Source organism: Mytilus edulis, chromosome 5 (genome assembly GCF_963676685.1).
Source record: "Mytilus edulis chromosome 5, xbMytEdul2.2, whole genome shotgun sequence".
NCBI classification, from domain to species: Eukaryota; Metazoa; Mollusca; class Bivalvia; order Mytilida; family Mytilidae; genus Mytilus; species Mytilus edulis.
In genome coordinates this window covers 38798201-38823950 of record NC_092348.1, presented here as the reverse complement: position 1 = coordinate 38823950, position 25750 = coordinate 38798201, and the positions used below count along the sequence as shown (strand labels likewise).

General features: G+C 31.5%; 1 protein-coding gene across 1 annotated transcript; it reads left to right on the top strand.

Annotated features, from left to right (window-relative positions):
* The first annotated feature begins 1583 nt into the window (after nt 1-1583).
* On the top strand, nt 1584-25001 carry LOC139523634 (cell adhesion molecule CEACAM1-like). The gene is made up of 12 exons (XM_071317798.1): nt 1584-1801; nt 3553-3840; nt 4734-5006; nt 6389-6682; nt 9054-9347; nt 11162-11272; nt 12258-12288; nt 16683-16759; nt 18144-18168; nt 21445-21510; nt 22786-23404; nt 23722-25001. The coding sequence occupies exons 1-11, from the start codon at nt 1735-1737 to the stop codon at nt 22790-22792; spliced, it is 1533 nt and encodes a 510-aa protein (XP_071173899.1). The 5' UTR covers nt 1584-1734; the 3' UTR covers nt 22793-23404; nt 23722-25001.
* Nucleotides 25002-25750: the final 749 nt, after the last annotated feature.

Here is a 25750-nt window from a genome sequence, read left to right as displayed (position 1 = left end):
CTACGATTGTACAGCGACCTTTGCGATCTTACTACGATCTTAGTGCGCTCTCACTACGCTTCTACTACGACCTGATTTCGCCACGACCGCACCACGATTGTTTTGAACATGTTCAAAGTTGGCCACGCTCTTCACGATCTTGAAGACCTCACCACGACCGTGATACGACCTTACTGCGATCTACACGATCGCACTACGATCATCAAAATTTGCATTTTTTTACAGATCGTAGTGCGATCGTGGGCTAGTGGGACTAGGGTATTTTGAAGAGCTTTCGACTCGGATTTATTTATAACTTGTTCTCGCATGAAATCTGTGTTACTGAACGTCATCGAACAACAATGAAATGATTAATACAAAATGTCATGATTTATAGAATACATAGAAATAGTCGTACTTGTGTAATGTCACCGGCGCTCCATAAGAACTTATACGGAAGAAAACACTATAATAACATTGTATGCTTTTTCATAGTAGTTAAAATGTACTCGATTAACCTAAGTTATTATAAATTACACCCAAGTGCTATTGTTATACTTGATAGTTTCTATTTCTGAAACAAGTGTAAGCTGAATAGATTTATTGTTCCGAATAACAATGGATTTTTACAACAGAGTGTAACGTGCGGGGTTTATGGAAACCCCTGCTTCTACAACCCGACATCACAGTTCGTTGTTGTTCATGATAATATATATTGATTATCTTTTAAAAAGCATGAACATAAAAAATACTAATAGTGTTCACATTTCAAGTTATTAAAAAAACATTTTAGGAAATTCCCATAGCGAAACAAATATCAAGCATCTATTTTTAATAAAACTAACTTAAGATATACTCCTTTGCTTAAAGGTAACATTTTTTCGCTATTCCAAAGCATTGATCTAAAAAAACAAAGGGGGTCCCAACTACCAGACCCCCTGGCCATATTGACAACTGCATACAAGGAGCACGATGTTTTTATTTTTGTTATTGTAATGCATGGAGCGGTTAACCTTGACCTCCTGATACATATAAGTACATGGATTTAAAAGGAATATGCAAAACTGCAACTTAGACATTTGTTAAACTATTTGACTGTCCAAGTGTGAACGATGATAGTTAAAGTAAGGTTACTAGTGGGATTTCATTAAAAAATAAAACATTCCCATAAATCTTGGTTTTATTTGGTCAATAAAAAATCTGTCCGTTATTTTTCATTTAATAATCAATGTCATCAAACGTAGGGTTTTGCATCGGGTGTAAGTTAATTATAAACCTCGGGATACGGCGTTTCTGGATAAGAAATCCCTCCGGCCTCCAGCCATATTGCATGAATCTATTGCTTGATTATCAAAGAAACAGAAATTAATATCGTATATCAACCAATTGAACAATGGTTAGGTTTTTTTTTCTCAATTAAGGACACACCAAGACTCGAAGAGAAAACCTTTTAAACAATTTAGTTATAACACATATATAGTTAATACCGCCAATAAATTTGAGTATTTTACATGACAACTTTGAAACGATTTGTTATTTAGCAACGCCTCCTTCTTTAAAATGAAAAAGAGACGGATGTTATCAAAACAAGGAAATAAGTCGGTAGTTGTTTAAAATCCAAATAGAAAATTCATGAATGGGATGTATAGATATTAACCTGCATACTATTCCAGTCGTTAGAAACGGACGATTCACAAGTAACTGCATATATCATGTAATCCAAAAACAAAGTAATTAGTGTTGATCAAGTACAAAATGATGCTCATTCACTTTTGTATGATATTTATCGTTGATTTTGTTCATACGATACTTGGAGCAAATGGTGAGTAAATTTTAAGTATATTTTATTCTTTTTGACGTCAAATAAGCAAACTGATGACAATAAATGAATGAAATACTTTTGAATATAATGTCTGGAAAACAAAAAAATAAAACGAGGACAATATGATGCATATTAAGTTTATGCCTTGAATGTCAACATCCTTTGATCTACAGACAATTAATCTTTAGAACATTCTCACCGCTTTTCATCTAATGAAAAATCAGTTTTTGTTCTTCTAATTTTCATAGTACATGTAGTACATGGTTATCCATGCACTAAAACATGCTTTATCTTACCTCCTATAGATTTATAGAGTAATGATTGGTTAAAGGACTACACGTGGTGACTATGTATATTTGATATAGGGTGTCCTAAAAAATATAGGGTTAGCAACCATACATGATTAGTTACCATATGGGGTTACAAAGGAGTTACTTCCCTTTCAAAATAAAAAAAGATGGCATAACCCTTTATAAAAACAACACAGTGTTGAGAAAAAATCGGAAACGATTTACTAGACGAAGCAATTGATGATGAAAGGTTGAAATAACTTTATAAAACATAATTAAAGCTAACAAGTTGTTATTGTTTGCATTTAAGAGTAACTTCCCTTTCAAAAAAAATCTGGAAGTTTTCAATAGACGAAGATATTGATACATGTACTGAATTTTGAAGCTATCAAGTTGTTATTTTTGGCATTTGTTTTCTGTATACACAAATGGAGGTGGAATATTAATAATAAGTATATTGAAGACTTATTCTCTTTCATTGCATTGATAGGCCACTAGTCAAAATACCATATGTGAAGAATAGTTGGTGAGATAAATTTGTTACACGGTGTGCTAGTGACATCATACGATATATATGAGGTCAGAAAATCCCATATGGGGATTTGATCACATATATTTCGTATTAGGTCACTGCCATTCGCTCTAACCCCATATGAAATTTACTGACCCCATATATATCGTATTATGTCACTAGCACACCATGTAACTAATAATACAAGAATGCATGTTTATTGTAGATTATTTATAAAAGTCAACTCTAAATAATGTATAATGCCCTGAGACGTTTCCCATAGGAAAATAGCTTACTAAATAAAGGTGAAAAAGAACAGAATTATAAAAAACAATATTTTGAATATTAGACATTGTATATATATTTAACAACAGGGAAAACATTTTATGGAGTAAAGGTAAAATAATATTTATAAAAGTCAAAGGAAAAAGACCAATACATCAATAAAAAGTACGTTTCATGTTGGTTAGAAAAAGTTAGTAATTTGTTTTGACGGACACTGGTCTACAATGGACTTATGAGTTCCACTGGAGTCAAAGCATTAGATACATGCACATGTTTAGTTAGAAAACAAAAACGAAGAGTATCAAAAACCGAACAATTCTATAGTCATGATAGTTTGTGCCAAATATTAAAAAAAACATTAAGCGTTAATATCCATTTAACAATACCAATGTAGTCATGTGCTAAGTTATTGATTCCACAAATACAAAATAAATTGTCAATTCGTGTAGGTAATCGACGAACAATAAAAGAAAAATAGTTTTGGGACACAAAGCATGCAAAGGTGAAGGAATCAATATAAAAAATCGCATACTGTATATATGTTTTCAAGTTTCAGAAGATTTTCAATGGTATTAAAGTCAAGAATATCCAAAATGTTCGAGATATTCGATTAACTCATGAGCATGAATTAACGGACTGTTACTGAATCTTTTATCAATTTTCAGATCTACCAAAAGATTTCAGAGTAGATATAAGTGGTAATACAACTAAAATTTCATGGACGATACCATCTATTCCAAAGATAACGTGGACGCGGATATATCTTTACAATTCAAGAGAAGACTTTAATGATCCATATTTTGCAAAAGGTGGTAATTTAACAGACATACCTTTTCCCACTTCTAGCTTTGAGATAGCCAATCTAAAAATATGTTCTGAATATCAAGTCAGAATTGAAATTTATAAAGAACCTCATTTTTTGGGATTGACCAATGGAACGTTTTGGATGATACGTGAGTTGATTGTTTGTTTACGAAATTAAGAACTCTGCTGGTGTTGTTCATCGACTATTGAAATGATGTAATATTGTAAATATACATTTTATTTGGTCAGCAATTCTTTGATTTCGTCTGTGTTTTTATAATATTTGTTTTTTACATTCTGCAGTACTATGAACAAGTGAAAGTATGAAACGGACACTGTTGGTACTAACAAACAAAACTGATAAGACCCATTAATATCGATGCTTCATCTCGACTACTGTATATTTTTAAATAGATCCCGTGCATATACGATAAAGTAATTAATATGTTCAAATTGAATGTATGTAAAGTTAACAAAATAGAATATCTTCCAAAATTCAACCCGATCGTTTTCACATCAATGAGGAAGCGGGAAAGCTGGATTTGCGTACAAGAACCGAAGAAAACAACTGCATAGTATGCAGAATGTTTTTACTTTTGAATACTATTTTCATAACATAAACCAAGAAAAAGCAGTATTCTGGAATATACATGTTAAAGAACGTTTTAAAGAATAACGTAAATTTATAATTTCTGGGCTCATTTTTCCATGTGAATTCATTTAAACAAAATTGAGCACAAACGGCATTTGAGGCACGAATGAGGAACACATAGAGTCATTCAGCTTAAAAATAATATCTTTCACAAGATAGGTTAACTAATGCGAAAGAGAAATGCCGATTATTTCGAGTTTAATTTGATTAATACGATAACGGTAAATAGTGATTTTTTCAAATCAATTTCTCAATTTTCCCCGATTTGTTTACTTCAATTGAAACATACTGCATCAATAATACGAAATCGACAAAAGCTTTGGTATAGGTTCATCATGTTAAATTAATTTGCTCATAATTTCATAAATAACGATAATTTATATATTTTAGCTACACCAACTTTATCATTCCGTCCTGAGCGTCCATTTATCGGCAATGATATAACATTCACCTGTAACTCATTTGTACATTCATGTCCAGGGAAAATACCTTCCGATCTGTCATTTAATTTTTTGGGGAACAAAAGAGGCGATACTGACAAGAATATGTTAACGATACATACGCTTGCTAAGTCGGACGAAGGAATGCACATATCCTGTCAGGCGACTGATGACCTTGGAAAAGTATTTTACTGGAGTGATACGGTAACATTAGATCCGTACTGTGAGTGTTTTATTTTAGGAGAACAAAATAATGAGAAAACAACAAGGCCATCGATTTGTGTTGCTCTTTTTTTGGTTTATATTACAATGACATATAAATCGTTAACAAAGCAATATGCAATATAAGCATAACATGATAAAAGCTACAATCAGAGCTCATTTAAAGAAAATGTCGTTTTTTTTCAAAATCATGAATGTTACAAGTATTAAAAGGCGGAAAACTCTGTATTTGTCTTTGTATGGTATAAAATGGATGATAATACTGATCACATGGATTAATGGTTGCGTGATTGACGTCTAAGAAAAAAATAATTCATGTAAACCGAGAACGATATGAATAAATACAATCATTACAACCATTATTATATACATACTTGCAAAACTTACTATTATATCAAAGTGTACATAAAATTGCAATAATAATATTATTGAAAAAGTGTTCATTGCACACACTATCCATCAAAATACTAAAGCCGTCGAATTGCGTTTTTGGTTTATATAACAATGACATATAAATCTTTAACAAATCAATATAAACATTACATGATAAAAGCTACTGTCAGAGCTTATTTTAAAATAACGTCGTTTTTCTTCATTCAATCATGAATGTTGCAAGTATTGAAAGGCGAAAAACTCTTTGTATGGTATCAAATATATGATGATATTGATTACCTGGATTAATTGTTGCGTGATTGACGTCTTGAAACAATTATTCCATGTAAGCCCAGAACGATATGACAAAAGTAAAATAAGTGCTTACTATCATTACAACCATTTTTATATACATACTTGCAAAACATACTAATATATCAAAGTGTACATGTGTTTCATAATAATCTTATTGAATAAGTGTTTTCCATCGTTGCAATGTTATACATGATTAACAAAAAACATTTACAGTGCTTCAAATATTTCAATCCTTTATGGGTTGATTTAAAATACAAAAATAAGTAAGCAATAAACGTTTTGATATATGTTTTTTGTGCTTCTTTGTTAAATATTTGTTTGTATTTGTTCTGATTGAGATTGTGACACGGTGATGACTACTGTACCCCTATTTTCACAATTTTACCTTTAATGTCTATTTTGTTCACGCATCGTTGTAAATATAATGGAATTTAATGCGACTATCATACAGGTGAGAGGTTTAGCGCTATAAAACCAGGTTCAATCCACCATTTTCTACATTTGAAAATGCCTGTACCAAGTCAAGAATATGACAGTTGTTTGATGTGTTTAATGGCTTTGTCTATTCGTTGATTTGTACCTTTTTTGTATTCTATCCAAAGAGTAAGCAGAACGTTTTGATTGTTTTTCATTTGTATGTTTATGTATGTCTGTACTACTTCTGATTCATTAATAGTTGTATTTCAATTTTTTTAGATAGTCCTGAAAAAGTAGTCCTGGATCCTGGAAGCAAATCTATCAATGTAACAGAAAACAGTACATTAGGACCTATAAATTGTACTGCAGCTTGCAATCCAATATGTACATACCAATGGAAATACAACGGAACAGGACACTTTGAACAAGTTGAAAGCAGTTTACTATCAAACCAAAACCAAACTCTTACTGTGACTCACATTAAGCGAAGCCAGAACGGGGCCTACCGTTGTCACGTGGATTACTATCAAAATCACACTTATAAGATGTCAGATGTAGCAATCAATGTACAGTGTATGTATAAATCAATTTGGAAATGTTAATCACTTGGAGCTCAGTAAGTTATACAAAAATCAAAAAAATATTAAATCTCGTTTATTTTATTGAAAAAAAATGTAAAGTCATGTGTGAAATCTATTTATTTTAATCTTTACATCAACTTTATTGCATAATAATATATACATACTAAGGTTACAATTCAGTTAGTAAGTTGAAATGGTTATCGTAGGGTGGTAGTATCGGAAACAAATTAACATGATTAAGGCTTTATCGTGAGAACGTCTGCTTGCAATGATACTTGTATTGGAACTCTGAGATAAATAACGTCACAACAACAGTGACGTCGTATACAGTAAGAGTGGTAGCGGAACATCTTATATGCAATCCGGAACATTATGGTGGCCCGCAAATGAATTAAATTACAATAAAATGAAAATAAATTAATAAAGTTTACTTTGAATTACTTTCTCTAATAAATATAAAACTTTAAATAACTTTAACTGTCATAATGCACATGAATAAAGTAAAACGATTTAGCAATCTATAATAAAACACGGTTAAACTCATTAACACAATTAACAGTCCATAAAATTCTGGTAAGCAGTTCATAGTAATCACATGCGACGATCTCATTTGGTCATCCTTTTTATCTTTTCTTGTGCGTTGGTTTTCACTCGTCTTACGGGTAGTATTTCATCAAACTGTCCTGTGTTTTGCATAGATGTCAGTTCTAGAGATTATAACTTGCTAAAAGTTCTATACTTAAGACAAATTAAAGTCTGTTAAATAGCTAATCTGCTAAATCCACCTCGTCGTTAAATCAATTTGTCGATTATCCCTACATTCCAAGTTATTCTTGAAGTTTCATCATGTATCAGTTCGGCCTTTCCAATATTTATGTTTTGTTTATGAACAAGTTTATTGTATTAAAGGGTTTTGTAGTTTCTAAGCGTGGAGTAAAACTTTCTGCATGTGTATTTAACGATGTTGTTTTTACTAAGATAGGTTTGTTGACTTGCCGATTTTTACCTTCTATGTTTAATGCATACTCATCTGCCTCAACGATCTTCGTTTCGATGTTTCCGTCATCCAATTCCTGTACTATGTCCTCATCTAACTTGCATGTTATTTCCTGCTTCAGTTTCAAACTATCAAATATGTTTGACAAATCCTCCGTGTCCACGGTTCCATTTTCCTCCTATTGAATGTCTTCAAATTTTTTCATCAGTCTATAAACTGCACTTCTATGACTTGCTCGTATTGAACGCAGCTTCGTTTGCATCCTGGTCTCAGTACCAATATCGTCAAGTGGTTGTATCGACACAAATTAAGACTAAATCATAAGAACGTTTCCTTACTACAATACTTGTATTTGAACTCTGCGATAAGTAAAGTTACAAGAACTGTGACGTCGTATACATAGAAAGCGGTAGCGGGAAATCTCATGTGCAATCTGGAACAGTAGTAAGTACATCCAATTATCAAAGTAAAAACATGTAAATTTCCGAGTGTGGACGTCTAAGTTAGGTAAAAATTGTCATAAAAGATTGTTAAGTACTTGAGATTTTTGTGAACGATTTTCAAGATGAATATGACGTTTAAGCTATAAATCTAATAGATCGAAAGTCAAGCATGTCTGTAATTGTCTAGTGAGTTTGGACACTCATATATCTGTAAATGTAGTGTTTAATTTCGTCCTTCTTCTTCATTACTCTTTATGATGAAATTTTATGAAAATAGAACATCCTGTTAAATAAAGTCCAAAACGTTTGGACATACACGAGTGTCAGCTGTCAAGGGAGATATGTAAACGCCATACAATGGAGCTTTAAAGTATGTATTAGCATAGAATTAGAGAATTATGACAATTTTGCTTGTAGTACTGACCTCATCAGCAAGAATATCTAGCGAGCCCTCTAGGGTAGGATGATATTCGAGCTGATATAGTCAGTATTAAAAATAAGATGTCCTATTTTCTTAATCAGTAATTTGCCTGAACTGCATGTTTTTTTCTTCTTCTTTAGAACATAAAATAAAATTATATAGTGAGTAGAACTATTTTTACGCATACAAAGCGTTGGGTATTTGCTTTTATGAATAGCCATGTGCATTATATTGACAAATTGACTCTGATAGACATAATCACGTGACGTTCCGGAACTGTTACGTGACTTCATTGGCTAATATTTTTGAGTATTAGGTTCTGTCAATGATATACAAAAAATAGGTAGTACGATCAAAAACAAAAATGAACACATTACAGACGACAGTAATCATTAGTATTATCGTAAATAATTAATGAAATAAAAGTATTAATTATTCCCTAATTTGTTAACTGCCTCAGTACATGCAAAATAGATTCTTCTTTTAATTTGTTATATTTAAGATGGTCCTGATAGAATTATCCTTGAACCTGCAAGCACACAGATCCACGTAGTAGAAGGAACTACCTTAGGCCCTATACATTGTACAGCAGCCTGTAATCCGGAATGTAAATATCAATGGGAGTACAAAGTGGCAGGGCGTTTTGAACTCGTTCCAATCGAATTAGTATCAAACCAAAGCAGAACCCTAACTGTACCACAAATTAAAAGAAGTCAGACAGGAACCGTTCGTTGTCATGTGGCTAATTATTTTTCTCAAATAAACAAGACAGTAGATGTAACGATCAATGTACAGTGTATGTATTATTTCTGCAAAATCCCAAAATGGGCTTAAAAGTGCTTTGTATGTTTAAAGTATTAACATATCTACCCCTTGGCTAGTTAGTTGTCATTTGTAAGAAAGATAGTCATGCCAATATGGTATGTTTTCAAATATATGTTGGATTCAGAGTTTGGAACCGGAATAAAAGATTCAATTATTTGTGTTTAATTCTCTTACCTATTTTTTACTGAAAGTAATATTGAATATCGATGAACATACAGTGGAGATCACTTCTAACCTCTCATTAAAACTGTCAGAATAATCTGTTCTTAACGGTCCTAGAACAGTTCTACTTAGAACCGTTCTACCCTAGAACTGTTATAAGTAGAACTGTCAGAATCAGTTCTAGGGTAGAACTGTCCAAATCAGTTCTAACCGTAGAAGTGTCAGCAGAACTGTTTAAAACTGTTCTAGTCGTATATATGACCAGATCTGTCAGCATAGTAGAACAGTTCTAGATGACTTCACTGCACTTAGGGCATCTCACTGGTCACTATTCAGTGTTATTATTATCGTTTTTATTATATTTAGGACAAAGAGTTCTGAGAACTGTTTTATTGATGGAACTGACTAAATCCATTCTAGCCGTAGAACTGACAAAATCAGTTCTAGTCGTAGAACTGTTCTAGCAGTAAAACTGTTCTAGCCGTAAAACTGTTCTAGTCGTAAAACTGACCAAAGATTTGGACAGTTCTATGTAGAACTGTCTAAAACTGTTCTAGGGTAGAACTATCTAAAACTGTTCTAGGGTAGAACTGTCTAACACTGTTCTAGGGAAGAACTGTCAGGATCAGTTCTAGGTTTAGCTGTCTAAATGAGTTCTAGGTAGAACTGACCAAATCAGTTCAGGATTAGAACTGTTCTCGCTAGTACTGTCTAAAAGGTGTCAGGATGACAGTTCTACATACTGTCTTAAAACAGTTCTCCTGACAGATTCTGACATATTTGATGAGAGTTAAGAAGTGATATCCACTCTACATGTATGATATACAGCACAAAATCAGTTCTCAATTAGATAGCATAATTGAGAAGACAAAAACACTGATAAAACATCAAAGTGAATTGAGCGAAGGTTAGTATATTAAACACATGCTTATTGAATTTAATTTAAATAATTTCCAATAATTACAAATTATCCTCACTTCATCGCTAACTTATTCAATTTTTGGGGTCATTGCTTTCTATAAAAATGGCCAAACTCTTTCTATGAGTCATCGGTTCGAGCAAGACATAAAAAAAACTCGTGCAGCTCCTTACTCAACAATTAGCAAAAACTACGGACTCTTCTTCACACCGAACCCATTCTTTACACTATCATTTCATATAACTTAAATGTATTCTTCTTATATTTAAAGTGATTTTGGATAGTTTGCACTATGAAATATTTCCAAGAATATTGGCAAACTTTAAGACTTTTAAGAAAAATTCTACTTATATAATGCAGCGTCATTATTTGAAATTTGGCAAACTTTAGGACAATATCATTGGTCTTGAAAGCACGAACGCAAAAGTAATAACGAAGTATCTAAATAAAAGATGATATATTTCTCTACACAACATAATCAAATTTCGTTAGGATCATCTAGTATTTATTTGACATTATAAGTAAAGCTACATGATACAGTTATTTATATTTTAAATGATCAATCAAATATTTTATGAACGAATTCCTACAATAAACATGCAAAAAAATGTAACACCCATTACATTTGTGTTATGCTCATCAATTAAAAATGCATATTATAGCCTTTTCTTTTAACATAATCATTCTTATATTTTTTTCCATAGCGTTCGAGTGTCCAACAAAAGGCATATCAGGCATGTTTGGTGTGGGAATAGCAACATTAGTTGTTGGGTTGGGAGCTCTGATTTCAGCAATAACATTCTTTCTTGTTAAACGTGAGTTTTAGTTTTTACTACTAAACTTACATTTTATTTAAGATAGTTGTGTCGTGCTTTAAATATTTGGTTTTGTTAAATATAATGGAATTTTATGTGACTTTTAAAAAAGTGAGAGGTTTATCTATTTAAAAACAGGATTAATCATCCTTTTTCTACATGATTAAACGTCTGAACCAAGTCAGGAATATGACAGTTATTCATTCGTTTGATGTGTTTGAGCTTTTGATTTTGCCATTTTGCCATTTGCGAAGGGACTTTCCATTTAAAATTTTCTCAGAGTTCGGATTTTTTTGTTATTTCACTTTTATCATTTCAAAATTTATCATATAGATTATCTTTGAACATCTTTTAACAGTCAACAAAACACAGTTTTTGAAATTAGAGTGTTTACACACAATTAAAAACTCACTTTTATTTATTCCCACATTACATGAAACAGCCAATTTGTCCTGTTTACAAAGATTTGAATTTGTATGTTAAAAATTATGTGTTTTTTGTTTAAAAAAGCGACATTACTATAAGAGAGATAGTTTAAAGGTCTTTTACAAACACATCTTTTCGATAAGTTACCCCTTACATGAATTCGATTGCTTTTCATTATGTATATCAACGCATGAAATCACTGGTCATGAGCAAGACTAGTGGTCGTAGGTGAAAAAGAGATCCCTTAATTAATAGTTAGTAGCACATGAGTTCAGTAGAAGTTATGACGGAATTAGATTTACATAAACTTTGAGGTGTGTGGTTTATATTTTTTTTTACTTTTGTTTATTTGTTTGCTTATGACTTTCGTTTTGATATTGTGTTTGTTTTGGTCTTCATTCGACAAACGTTCTTTGATTAACCCATAGTGTCTGTTCCAACTTTTGTTCCTATTTATAACAGGCTGTGAAATTGTTTACAGTTATTTTACACGAATATCGTAAATTTATTACTTGGTGCTTTAACCTGATGAGATAATTCATCCATTAATTTTTTGCAGGTGTGAAAACCAAGAATGTAAGACCAAATGAGTACGTATTATACCAATGATTGAATTCTGTTCATTGCAATTTCCGAAATATATCATAGTTAAACTAATTTACATGTGTTCAAATCAACATCAAGTTAAAGGCGTTTAGGTCAGTTAATTAGCAAAATTGTTCATAAAATCAAACTAGTACTATAGAGACAAAAGAAGCATGATAACTTTGTAACAACCATTATATGTATATTAAGAACACAATGCATCAAATGCAATGTACCCCTTTTCGATGCATCAAGTCAAAAGTAAAATAGCAAGAATACCGAACTCGACAGCCAAAATATTTGCTTGTAATTTTCAAAATGAAAAGAGTTAATAATAAAAGTTCCTTCGGGTGTTAAAAATAATGTCATTTGCAAAAAGACAGCTTTATCTCTGTTATATTTTTAACATAAAACAGTTATTGTATCTATTCAAAATAAGGTTTTCCCTTTCCTTTTGTTGGCATTAAAGGGAGTACGATATTGCAATGTGTATCGTAGGGCAAAGATGAAAAATACTTACGACTTTCATCACATTTATTCACATTTGGTGAAATTTTATGAGAATGGTATTCTTTGCAACATGTAATGTAGGTAAATATATAGTATACAATGTATTACTTTATCTAAATCTTTGGCAGTTTAACTTTTTATGGGTCCATTGTAAACAAAAATCGATCAGTGTGTGGTTGTCGTTGATATCAGTAGATAGTTGGCTAAGTGTAATGGTCTTGACCTTCATATGTTCCATGGATGAATCGAAATGTGCTAACAGGTGTTAGAGAATTTAAGAACTTTGTATAATGTAGAAGGAATTAGCAGTTGATTTAATTTTTTTCGAAAATAAAAAAAATATTTGACAATTAATTTTAAAGAAACAGATTGTTACATAGTTACTCTTGGATTTATCCAATCTTGATAGTTAAATTATTGATATTGAAAGTCCTCGCAGAGGCTCGTACTTTAAAATTCGATGACTTAACTATCTCGAATGAGAAAAAAAACGACAATCCACTGGTTACAATGTAAAATTAGATATCGTATACCCGGGTGCAGTACAATATAATGTCAAAGCATCTATGCTCACCATGCTTAGAAATAATGCAATTCTGCTGGTTTGTTTTCTTGATTTGTAAATTCAAAATTGATTAATAAGACATCAAGTACTGATGTCTTTTAAATGTTGCACTTCCTGAAAACACCAATCACGGAATGCATACGTAAATTTGTCATTTACACTGTTTGATAAGGTATTTAACATTCATTTGGTGAATGTGTTTCTTTTTTTTTTTTTAACTTACTGATGGAGCTTAGAGGAATTAATACTGAAATTAGTTTCTAGTGTGAATCATAATAACTAAGAAACTTTTGTAAGTTTGAAACGCATTTAAAGTTTGAAAGTTAAATTCATTTACTGATTTCCTTCCTATGCACTTTTACCAAGTTTTTGCATATTTTAACAATAAATGTCTGTTTGTTTGTTTATATACAGAAGGTTTTTATTTATATATAAAAGGTCTTTGTTTATATATGTAAGGTCTTTCTTTATATACAAAAGGTCTTTGTTTATATACAAAAGGTCTTTGTTTATATACAAAAGGTCTTTGTTTATATACAAAAGGTCTTTGTTTATATATATAGGTCTTTGTTTATATATAAGAGGTTTTTGTTTATATGCGAACAGAGGAGGAAATCGCCTTAAACTTCAAGCTAAATCAAACTATTTTTCCTTTTCGTTGGAAATGATAAAATTACACTAAAAGTATTATTATTTAACAGATTTAAACTTTCGGCTCATATCCGTCTTCCAACATATCAAAGAGCTGTTCATGTTTTATTGAAATACATTATACTGAATAATAAACAGTTGGATACATAATCGAGTAACACGTGTGGCATGCGCCTAACACGTGGTATTTTAAACGTTTATGTTACTAAACGGATAGACAATGAATACAGGGAATATGTTAAAGAGACACCGACTAAAAAACAAGAAAACAGTTCAAGGCCACACACGTAATGATAAAATGTCGAACCTGGATGCGGGCTTCGGCAAGACCCTTAATAATAATGTACTAAAATTCAACGTAATAGACGCCAAACTAAACTCCTGAACATACAAATGTACCAAACATTTTGAAATACCCACAAGACTAACAAAGACTAAAGATTCCTGAATTAGGAAAGGCGATAAAAGCAGCGGTGTTAAACATGTGTTATGATATATCAACCTTGTCTCTATACAAATATGCCTATAGTCTATGCGGAGTTAACAAAAACACCAAAGGCACTGTAAAATCAGAGAAAAACAGCCAAAGTCCGACGTTGATAAGGGAACTGAAGAACCTATGCAAACTGACAATGATTAACACAAATTAAGAAAGGACTCCTAGCAGTTACTGACATGTTAGCTGCGGACCTTAATTAAACTAATCGAAAGATTGTCTTCATCATAAGAAAATCAACCGCAATACCACCTTTTAGAGGTTTAGTAGCATGCCATCATATATTACTAGTATACAAGAACATTACCCGTATCATGCCAACAACTGGTTCTGGAATAAATGTGCTTATTTCGGATGCAATACCCTATGCCTGAATTAATATTAATTTCAAAACTGCCAGGATATTCAATAACTTTCCGAATGGATCGTAATTATATCCCTAGTGAATATGGCTGGTTAAAGGTTTGGTTAGCATTAGAGATGAACGACGACATTTTTGTAGTTTATTAAAGAATATTAAAATAAAAGTTGGGATGTGAAATATCTACACGTATGAGACATGACAGATGTCTGTATGTTGATCTATATTCACGAATGAATTCCGTGTACTCATGCTCATGATATTAAGGAAACGTTTTGACAAGTTGGTGATATCGAAAACTGTGATATCATTGCTCCATTGTAGTAAAATATATGTTTTTTTAATTCAACTTAACTTTGTTAATCCTGAATAATCTTTATCAATTATGGACTTTTGACAAGGTCAATACGTTATAGACCTGTTCAGATTATAATGATCGAGGACGAAGTCCGAGTTTCAATATAATCTAACAGGTTCATATATATATATAATAATTGACAGAGTGAAAGTCCTTAATTTATATATTTCATATGTAAATAATGTATTATAAAAATAAAATTTAATGTTCCTTCTGTGTATTTTTAAATTTTATTTTGCAAGATTTAACATGCTATTAATATATTAATATTAATATTAATAAATAACATTAATGTTGTATTGTAAACAAAAACAAAACATTTTTTTTCCGTTTAGAACAAAAAAGAAATTGAAATAGAACTCATTTCAGTCTACTTGCAAATTTTCTTTTCGTACTAGTTCCAGATCCACGATGATTGTTATGTGTGACGTCAAATATTTTTAATATGACCGTCAATATACGTATAGATAGAAACATAGCGTCAATATACTTAATAATAGAAACAAGGCTTCAGATACATGAAAAATTAATTGAAACACGTGATCGCAATATCAGACGAAAACAGGAGAATGCTACAATGCGTATAAAATTATAATCCTGGTACTTTTAATAGCTATTTACACCACTGGGTCGATGCCACTGCTGGTGGACGTTTCGTCCCCGAGGGTATCACCAGTCCAGTAGTCAGCACTTCGGTGTTGACATGAATATCAATTATATGGTCATTTTTATAAATTTTCTGTTTACAAAACTTTGAATTTTTCGAAAAACTAAGGAATTTCTTACCCCAGGAGTAGATTACCTTAGCCGTATTTGGCACAACTTTTTGGAATTCTGGGTCCTCAATGCTCTTCAACTTTTTATTTGTTTGGCTTTTTAACTATTTTGATCTGAGAGTCACTGATGAGTCTTATGTAGACGAAACGCGCGTATGGCGTATAAAACTATAATCCTGAGGGGGGCTGGTACTTTTGATAGCTATCTACACCATATGTTATATTTCTGCATATTCAACTCCATAAGATTTATTCAAATGATGCATTTTCATTCTAAGCGGTTATCTCGATGCTTAATAGGATGACTTCTTTTCTAAAAAGCCACGAAATGTTTAAATATTAAAAAGATTTCATTCATTGTGAATTGTTTCTTTTGGATGTTTTTGTAATTAAACCATGATACGAAAAAGCGAATTATGCTAATAAGCCTACTATACAGCTCATACGCCTATTTTCAGTAGAAATTATTTTTGACATAAATTTATTTATTTGCGAGTGTGAACAAACAATTAAACAATTTGTTTTAGTAGTAATTTGTGAAACATCAACATTCACAGATATTACTTTACAAAACGATCTCAACAACCTTAATACGGAAATTTATTAAAAAACCAACTTCGGCGATATAACTTAAATAAAAATCATAGACCACAGTTTAATATGACCTGCTCTGTTTTAATAGGTCCGCTGGATATAATGAGGTGCAGAGAAGTAATCCGGTATTCACAGATTCATATTCTACGTTGCAGTCTAACCCCGGTATGTGCATTTTAAAATACAAAATCATTGTCGTATATTGAGTTCAGGCCATAAAGATTATATGGTCATTTCATCTGCTCAATTCAGTATAAATCAAATATACAGGCATTATGTCAAAACTAGAAAAGCATTACTATAGAGTTATAATGGCATGTGAATATATGAAAACGAATATAATGAAATCGATAAGAAATACAACTGGTCATCTTAAACAGTGATATAATAGCAGCTTAATATGTATTTGATTTGAAATACATCATATTAAAATAAAAGATACATAAACATTTATCAACGATTACATTAGTTATGTTTGATTTATAGTTTTCGAAACCCCATATTCAAGGCGGAAACACATTAAACGACACACATTACACCCGTCACTTTCTGCATGTGCCTGTTGGGAGTCTTTAGCTCAGTAGTTGTCGTTTTTCATGTCTGTCATATTTGGTTTTTGTATGTTTTTCTGTTGTAGAATATGCCGTTAGTTTTCTCAATTGATTGTTCTCGTATTTTTCATGTTGAAGTATTTTATAGCTGACTATTCTGTTTGGGATTTTGTTATTGTTGGAGGGCGCACGGTTGCCTATAATTACATTAACACTTTAATGGATAGTTGTGATTAGCAACCATACCAAATGTCCTTGTTTTAAAACATGGTAAAGTATGGTTTGCAATAAAGGATTACTTGACTGCTCGTAATTGAACATGTGCAATATGTGTTTTATTGATCCCTCACAAATAGCTTGGTTTGAGGATTTCTAGTGCGCAAGTAGCATGTATAGACATTAAATTTAAAACAATATTTTTTACCGCACCTAGTCGATTCTTTTATTTGTTCTGCATAGTCCAGCATTCAATTGTCGTAAAATCGTATACCGTGAGAGAGCTTTGATTGAATTTAAATCAAAATGTTTAACTGCGGCATAAACAGGTGTAAACATATTAAGGTGCGTACATGATTTCACCAGATCAACTTGTTTGTTCACACAAACGCTTTCAGGAAAAACTACGATGTGTCGTCGTCTGAAATCGAATAGACATGTTTCGGCGTTCTGAGATATTTCAATACCATGATAGTCGTCTGATTTGTAATTTTACCGCGATTGTGACATGTTGATTCGCACGGCAACTAAAGTATGTATACATGTGACTATAAAGTCTTAACCTATCGACATACCCTGTCTCGCTCCTTTTGGAGTTTGTGATTCCCTCATGTGTTGATTGTTACCTTCATTTGTCTAAATCAATTGACGAAATTTGAATATCTACCACATGCGATCTCGCCTGTGTAAAGAGTTGTGTCAATAATTTCAAGTGCAATTAGAAAACAGTTAAATAAGCAACATATAGTAACATTAGGGTAATACACTGTTTTCTGTTACAGAATCAAGACCTATACAAGACCCCAGGTAAATTAATGACAATATTTATATTCTACAGCACTCTAATTTCCTAAATTGTTAATACCAAATAGTTTTTTTATGCTAAGATTTTGAAGCCATTTCAGAAATAAGTTTTTACTTGATTAAATTTTTATTGATTGTCTTGAAGTAGAACTTGTAAACTAGAGAGAAAGAATACAAGTCCCTTACATTAAAAAAAAATGAACTCAGCGTAGGATATAACTGTTGCGAGTCTAAAGAAGTGGAAACGTTAAAACCCAACACATAAAAAAGCTAAAAACGGTCAGAATATTTAAAAAGGGTTTTCTAATACTTCAGTTTCTTTATGTATATCTCTTTCATATTCATTTGATAAAATTTACTGTTTGCAATAGCATGAATTGTTCTATATAATAAGAATGTTCTTATCCCGGGCATAAAAACAATGCCGTATTTGGCGAAACCTTTTCAACTTTTTATCTCCAGTGCTGTACAACTTTGTACTTTTTTCTCTTTCGATCTTTTATATCTGGGCGTCACTTGTAAGTCCTGTGTGGACAAGGCGCGTTTTTGGCGTATTGAATTTTAAACCTGAAGCTTTTTGTTATCTATTAATCATGTTTTTCTTTGTCTAATATGTTCTCCTATTTATTTGTATTGTAGTCCTGTAATATTATGTTGTCATTTCAATGTTATATTTAACTTTGCCATTAAAGTGCGAGGTTTGGCATGCCACAAAACCAGGTTCAACCTACCACTTTTATTCCCCTTTAAAAGTATCCTGTACCAAGTCAGGAAGATGGCCATTGTTATATTATTGTTCGTTTCTGTGTGTTGCATTTTAACGTTGAGTCGTTTGTGTTTTCTCTTATTTTTGAGATATTGAGATCAGATGTGACACGGTACTTGTCTATCCCTAATTCATGTATTTGGTTTTCATGTTGTATTTGTTATTCTCGTGGTGTTTTGTCTGATGCTTGGTCCGTTTCTGTGTGTGTTACGTTTCGGTGTTATGTCGTTGTTCTCCTCTTATATTTAATGCGTTTCCCTCGGTTTTAGTTTGTTACCCCGATTTTGTTTTTTGTCCCTGGATTTATGAGTTTTGAACAGCGGTATACTACTGTTGCCTTTATTTTTCTAACATTTTACATTTTAATATTTTGTATGTAGTGTTTCATACAAGTTTTTTTTTCATAATTTGGAGTTAAAATGAATATATATGTGTACATGGTACTTTAATGTGTAACCCCAACCTAAAGGATGGGGAAGTAGGCTGCAATGTTGGTTTTTGGCCGTGTGTCCATCAGGGATGGGGTCGATTTCTTTAAAATGTTATCGATTAAATTACAATTACTTTGCTGATTTAATGTAATCGATTACATTACAATTTCACCTAAATTTAAATATAATTGATTACATTATATTACTGTTCTTCAAAGTAATTATGATTGCTCTAGATCACTTATGATTACATTGTATATTGTACTATGAAAAAATCATATAACTTTTTATCCTCACAAATGACCTAATTTTGGTGATTTTTTTTACATATTAAATTTATTGAATGGTAAGGACCAGTTTAAAAATGTGTTTAATTTAATAACATAGACAAGAGTCTTTCTTTGTGTAAAATATATTACATATTTTCAAAAATGATTTCAAACTGCCCCATTAACATAAAATAGGAACAAAGAATGATAAATCAATTAAGTATAGTTTTGTTGTTTGTTGGGTTATAAATGACACATCCATGTTTTTACAGGTGTTACTAACTACTTCTATTTTTTGGCAAACAATAGGTGAGATTTGGTATTAAAATTAAATTGTCTGAATCGCAATATCAACAACGGTATTAGTAGTTTACTTTCACTATTTATAGAATGTATGAATAATTTCAGTACATATGTACTTGATATATAGGTAGAAAGAACATACATGACATATCAAAATATTTATGGAAATAAAAGTTTATACAAATTGTAAAAATGTTAAAAGTGGGTCAAAATTGAGTAAATTCCATTATTAATTAAATGGGGTCGTTTATGTTGCTCATCAAAGTCAAATGTAAATTAAAATATTTTTTTATTTTGTGCTATTGAATTTCCATGTAGTTTTACCAAAAAATTGGAGTTAATATCAAAAATAGAATGGGACATTTGTGTACTTAGGACACATTCTTGTTTAAGGGAAAGATTTAACTGTGTTTACGTGTTAACGATTTTCTTATCTGGCGGGCAATCTCTCTTGGATATTTTCGAGTTTTCATTTTTTAGTAAGGTACGTTAATTGTTGTTGTTATAGATTTATTACCTTCTGTTTCATGGGATTGTTTGCATTAAGTTTTTATATTTTTCAAATTTTTTATTGCAAATATAGATCCGTTTCTAAGATTTCCATATAAGGATATTTCATGTTTCCGCGATGTCGAAAACACTAAAAAACCGCTATGTCAAAAATTCAAAAACGCAAAATCCTTTCCTTTCTCGTTTTCAACTTCGTGTTTTGTCCTTATTAAAGATGGAGGACAAAAACGCAAAATGGCCTTAACCGGCAACCATGCATAGTGCCATGTTATTGTTTCAGATCTCTAACGCACCAACTGGTTGTTTAATAAAACATTCGTATTATAAACCTAGAACATCATGTTAAAACATTTCTATATGACTACAAAATTGCTTTAAAATAATAGATAAATCCATATTAGGGCAACTTTGCTTGAGGTAGTTTAACACTTAATTTTGCAATAATCTATTAATTTATAAACGAATAATTTACGCGAGGCTTTTCATTTTTTTGTCAACAGATCTGCTACGCAGTCATGTACAAACAAGTATTGTATGACGATATTTTTAATTTAAGTTATATGAAATAAAGATACGTTGAGAAAAATATTCATAAGAGTCTAAAGGGCATCTATTGAAGCCACTATAGGGGACCGTACGGACTAAAACTAAGAGCAATGAGCCAAATTGCACATCACTTAGTCAGCTACATAGATAACAATTCAAACAAATATCCAGCAGCCTGATTATGAAAAACAAATCAAAGAAAAAAAGGCGAGACTTCCACCAACGACAACGACTATAAAACAGTCTTTTTGTGAGAGTTCAAACCATCCCTTACCTTAAACAGAGATGTAAAAAACATACCACAATAGAATTGTAACATGATTTTAATTGGTTAAAACTGTTTTTGGTATGTTTCCAGGATATTTTTTTTGGTTCAAACGATTCCTTTGTTTTTCTTTTCTTTCTTATTTTATGCTAATAATGAAACGCATTGATAATATCTAAATATTAATAGTTGGGATATATATGAAGAATGCGGAATAGCACCTGATGTGAGTACATACGAAAACTTGGAAAACAGGTAGGTACTTATTTGCTTTATAAACACTTATATATATATGTAAGAGACCTTCGGAATGCAGCATAAATAATACTGTGCTTTAGTATAAGACCAACATCGTATCAATATAAATAAAATCAACTTCCTAAGTTTTTCTTGTCTGTGTTTTTTTTAAAATAAAATAGTATCTGGTATACGGTAAATGACCCAGTTATGTCGTCATATCGGACATACAAAAAAGCATTTAACATCTAACATTGGTGCTTATTTAACCGTCGCTGTAAATGCGTAAACTTAAAACTGCAAACAGAAATATTTTTCTCTAGGAAAATTTAAACTTATAATCAGGTATTCACGACCTTTCGATAATATAACCTTTCATATACTTATAAAATGTCTAATATCTGAGTAGTTCATAGTTGTTATAGTGACTTCTGGTTCAAACATGAATTCATTCTACATTTTCTATTAGGAATTCCAAGTACTAAAGTAATCATGACATGCCAATCTAATTAAAATAACACATTATGCACTTCTTGCGTCTAACTGGTTGTTTTGAGTAAAGGGTCTAGTATTGACGAAAGGTGAATCTAGGCTGATATCATATAAGACTCGTATTTTTGATTATTTGTTCAATTATTGGGCAGTTCTCTGGATTTTGTAGCTCAATACATTAAAGCAAAAACATGAATCCGTAATAAACTTTACACAGTCATCTTAAACTATCTAGCCGTCCAATAAAAGTAAAAGTACGAAAACAAGAGATGCAACGAACAATGTATGGGTCATGGGTCAGATAGCCTGACTTTGTACAATCATGTCATTTGGTCATTCAATAAATAAATACGAACTACCCCCATTTTGTCTCGCTAGACCACAATAACAAACATGTATAGTCCAACTTACGACAGGACGACAATACGTTAAAAAATTAATAGATTAATTATATAATTTGGAAATGAGGGTCGAAAAGTGGCCGGACCAGGTAGATACATGTATCTAGATGTGCATGATCATTGAAGTATTCTATCTACTAGGTATAACATTGGAATACTACAATGGCTAAACATTTGTATCTTGACTACATTTAATTTCGATTTATACAATGTATTATTCGCGTTTTTTATCCCGTCATAATATACATGTACATGTATATACTTCATGTTCTTTTGAAAATACCATACTATGAATATACTGATCAATATAATAGTATTTATAGAGATAACATTTAACTAATTTCGAAGAATCTATAAAGCTAGTAGTTTTGACTGACGTTATATGTACACATATTTTTAGGTCATGAAAAGAAGAGCCAGTGGATGTATGCCGTATAGATTTGATCGTTTGCTAGAATTTTTAATTTCAATTTTTACGTATATTTTTGTTCATGCTATTATCTTGTCAATTTTCAATATAAATAATGTATTTTTTGTTCTTTGTGATATATTTAGTGGTATTAAATTTTTTCATAAAAATATTTATTTCTCAAAGGTGTAGCTACTATTATTAGAAAAACAATCAATAAAAAAAATAATGAAATAAAATTGATAAGATAGTCTTAAGCTTGGACATACAATCTTTAGAGACCAAAAACAATGTTCCATACACTGTTTGTAAGGATAGACTTGTTCCGGGAATGTGAACGATTTCTATTATCGCGTTGGTAATTCACACTGAATATGTTTGTTTGGATGTCTGATCCATAGTAACACTAATATCGAGGGGAAATTGACATGATATGAATACACCTTATTGCTATTTGTCCGCTATTTAACTGTCCATCACAAATGTTCCCGTAAAATTGTGACGTCACAATAAAGAATATCTGACGCCACAATAGAAAAGTGATTGAAATATGACGTCGAAAGTTCAAGCGGCGAAGATTCTCGACGCACATATTTCTAAAAGCGATAAGGCAGCAACCATTTGATTTTCTGGGGGGGGGGGGGGGGGGGGGGGGGCTATGGTTTTTTTTTTCTGTGCAAACTTTTTTTCTCGCCTTCGGCGAAGAACAATTTATTTTTTTAGCGACAAACCGAAAACAATTTTTTTCTTTCAATTTTAGCATTACATATAGTGGCAGCTGAGGATGAAACAAACATTTTTTTTTCTCAGGGTCCAAAACAAATTATTTTTTTCACCAAAACCTGGAAACAAACTTTTTTTTCCAGAAAAAAACATAGCCCCCCCCCCCCCCCCCCCCCCCAGAAAATCAAATGGTTGCTGCCTAAGGTGTATATCCGATATGCTTACCGGTGTTATTTTAGAACAATGCAGAAACAGGATAATAGATTGGTCCAATCATATGAACACTAGTGGGGATTTGAAACAGTTAGTATGTGCATTTGTAAATATTCAAGTATGATCAGATCAGATCATATGTTTTAGTACCTAATATGAATTCGTACTATGCATGGTTTGTGAATGGAAAGTGTGACGTCACAATGAATTCTTAAAAGTACAAACACTGAGACGAGCGATTTCGGGAAATATTTACGTGACTTAAACGAACTGAATTTGATTTCAAAACTTAAGTTTCATGAAATAAAAATATCCTTGCTAATTTGCTTCTAGTAAATGTTAAGACAAGTGAATGCATAGAATATATAATATGTAATGTTTAAAAGTGTAAGGTGTCATCCTAACTAGCAGAGAATTCTGCGTTTCGATACCTTAGGTTAAGGATTTATTCATCGAATATGCATGTAGTATGCGTTCAAGCTCGCATAAGGTGAGATTAATTACCCGAAATCTGGTTTGGCAACCAGATTTCGGTGTGTAGAAAGATGCATAGTTTTCCAAATAAAACTCGAAGTTGTCGTATACATACTTTTAAATAAAAATCATTTACATGTAGGCGTTGTCAGTCTTACAAAGCCATTATTGGAAAACTTTATTTTGTCAGCAGTTCGCATTTAATGAAATTGCATACATTAATTTTTAACCTACATAGATTTGTTTTGCCCCACCTAGTGGCATTATCTTTTTCTGTCTGTGCGTTCATTCGTTCTTACGTTCGTATGTCGTCCGTCTGTCCCGCTTCATTTTTTGTGCATGTTTATAAAACACACGTTGATTATTCTAGTCAAAACGCAACTTGCATTATAATTACTATATATTGTACTATATAAATGTTGTAAACTATCACTATGTCTCTTAATATGTTGCATTTTCTCTGTACAATATGCTTTATATCTTCAATAGTAAATAATTCTTCTGCACAATAAAATATTTATTTGACAAAAGCTGTTTTAGTTCTTATGTTTTATTGTTTGTTAGTGGCTCGAAGCTGTCTATTAAAAAAAACGCCTACTGGTCACAATACTTTTTTTTTTTAAAGTAACCATATGCATATCTCTCATTTAGCAACACGTATGGCAGCTGGGTCACATTATTGATGATATTACCTAATCATCAAATTTGATATTCTGTAAGAGAATGGATAAACATGTTTAAAAGAACTTTATGTTTTTTCATTTTGAACACATCGGTAAAAAAGCTGTTATTTTTGGAATGTTTTTTTCTGGTAAATTTATAAAACATGTTTAAAGATACTTAAAAATATATTGAAAGAAAAAAGAAGAGGAAAATATAATAAAGGGATAGCCACTATAGGTCACCGTACAGCCTTCAAAAATAATCAAAATCTAGACCGCATAGTAAGCTGAAGAAGGTCTCAAAAGGACAAATGTAAAACAATTAAAAAGAAAAAACAATCAGTCGTATGAATATTTCAACACGACATAAACAAATAAGGCATCTACAGGTTGATTTATGTATAACAATATGAAATATCGTATCACATGTATCAACTCAGATACAAGTATACATTAACATACTCTATATGCGGACACTAGTTGAAAATTACATAATTATTTGAAATGAAAAGTTCAGTAACAAGTTTTCATTTCGTAAAACATTATCACAATTTAACCGGCACTCAATGTCAATTTTGCATTTAGAATGAAAAAAATGAGGTACAAAACGCATCTGTAAAGAAAATGTGAACGAGCCCGCTAAAATATGCTCTCGTCTGCACTGTTATTAAATAGACACACATTTCCAATATATACACATGGTACAAAAGTATTGCAACACCAAATTGAAATTAAAATAAAAAAAAACGTTTTTTATTTTTTTGTGATATAATTTGGTAAAATAGAACTAGTAAAACATTATTTAAGTATCACCGGAGTTTAATCAATAAATATCAAATCGATAAGTTTTTATCTGCACATACAGCTACTGTACCCGTACACAG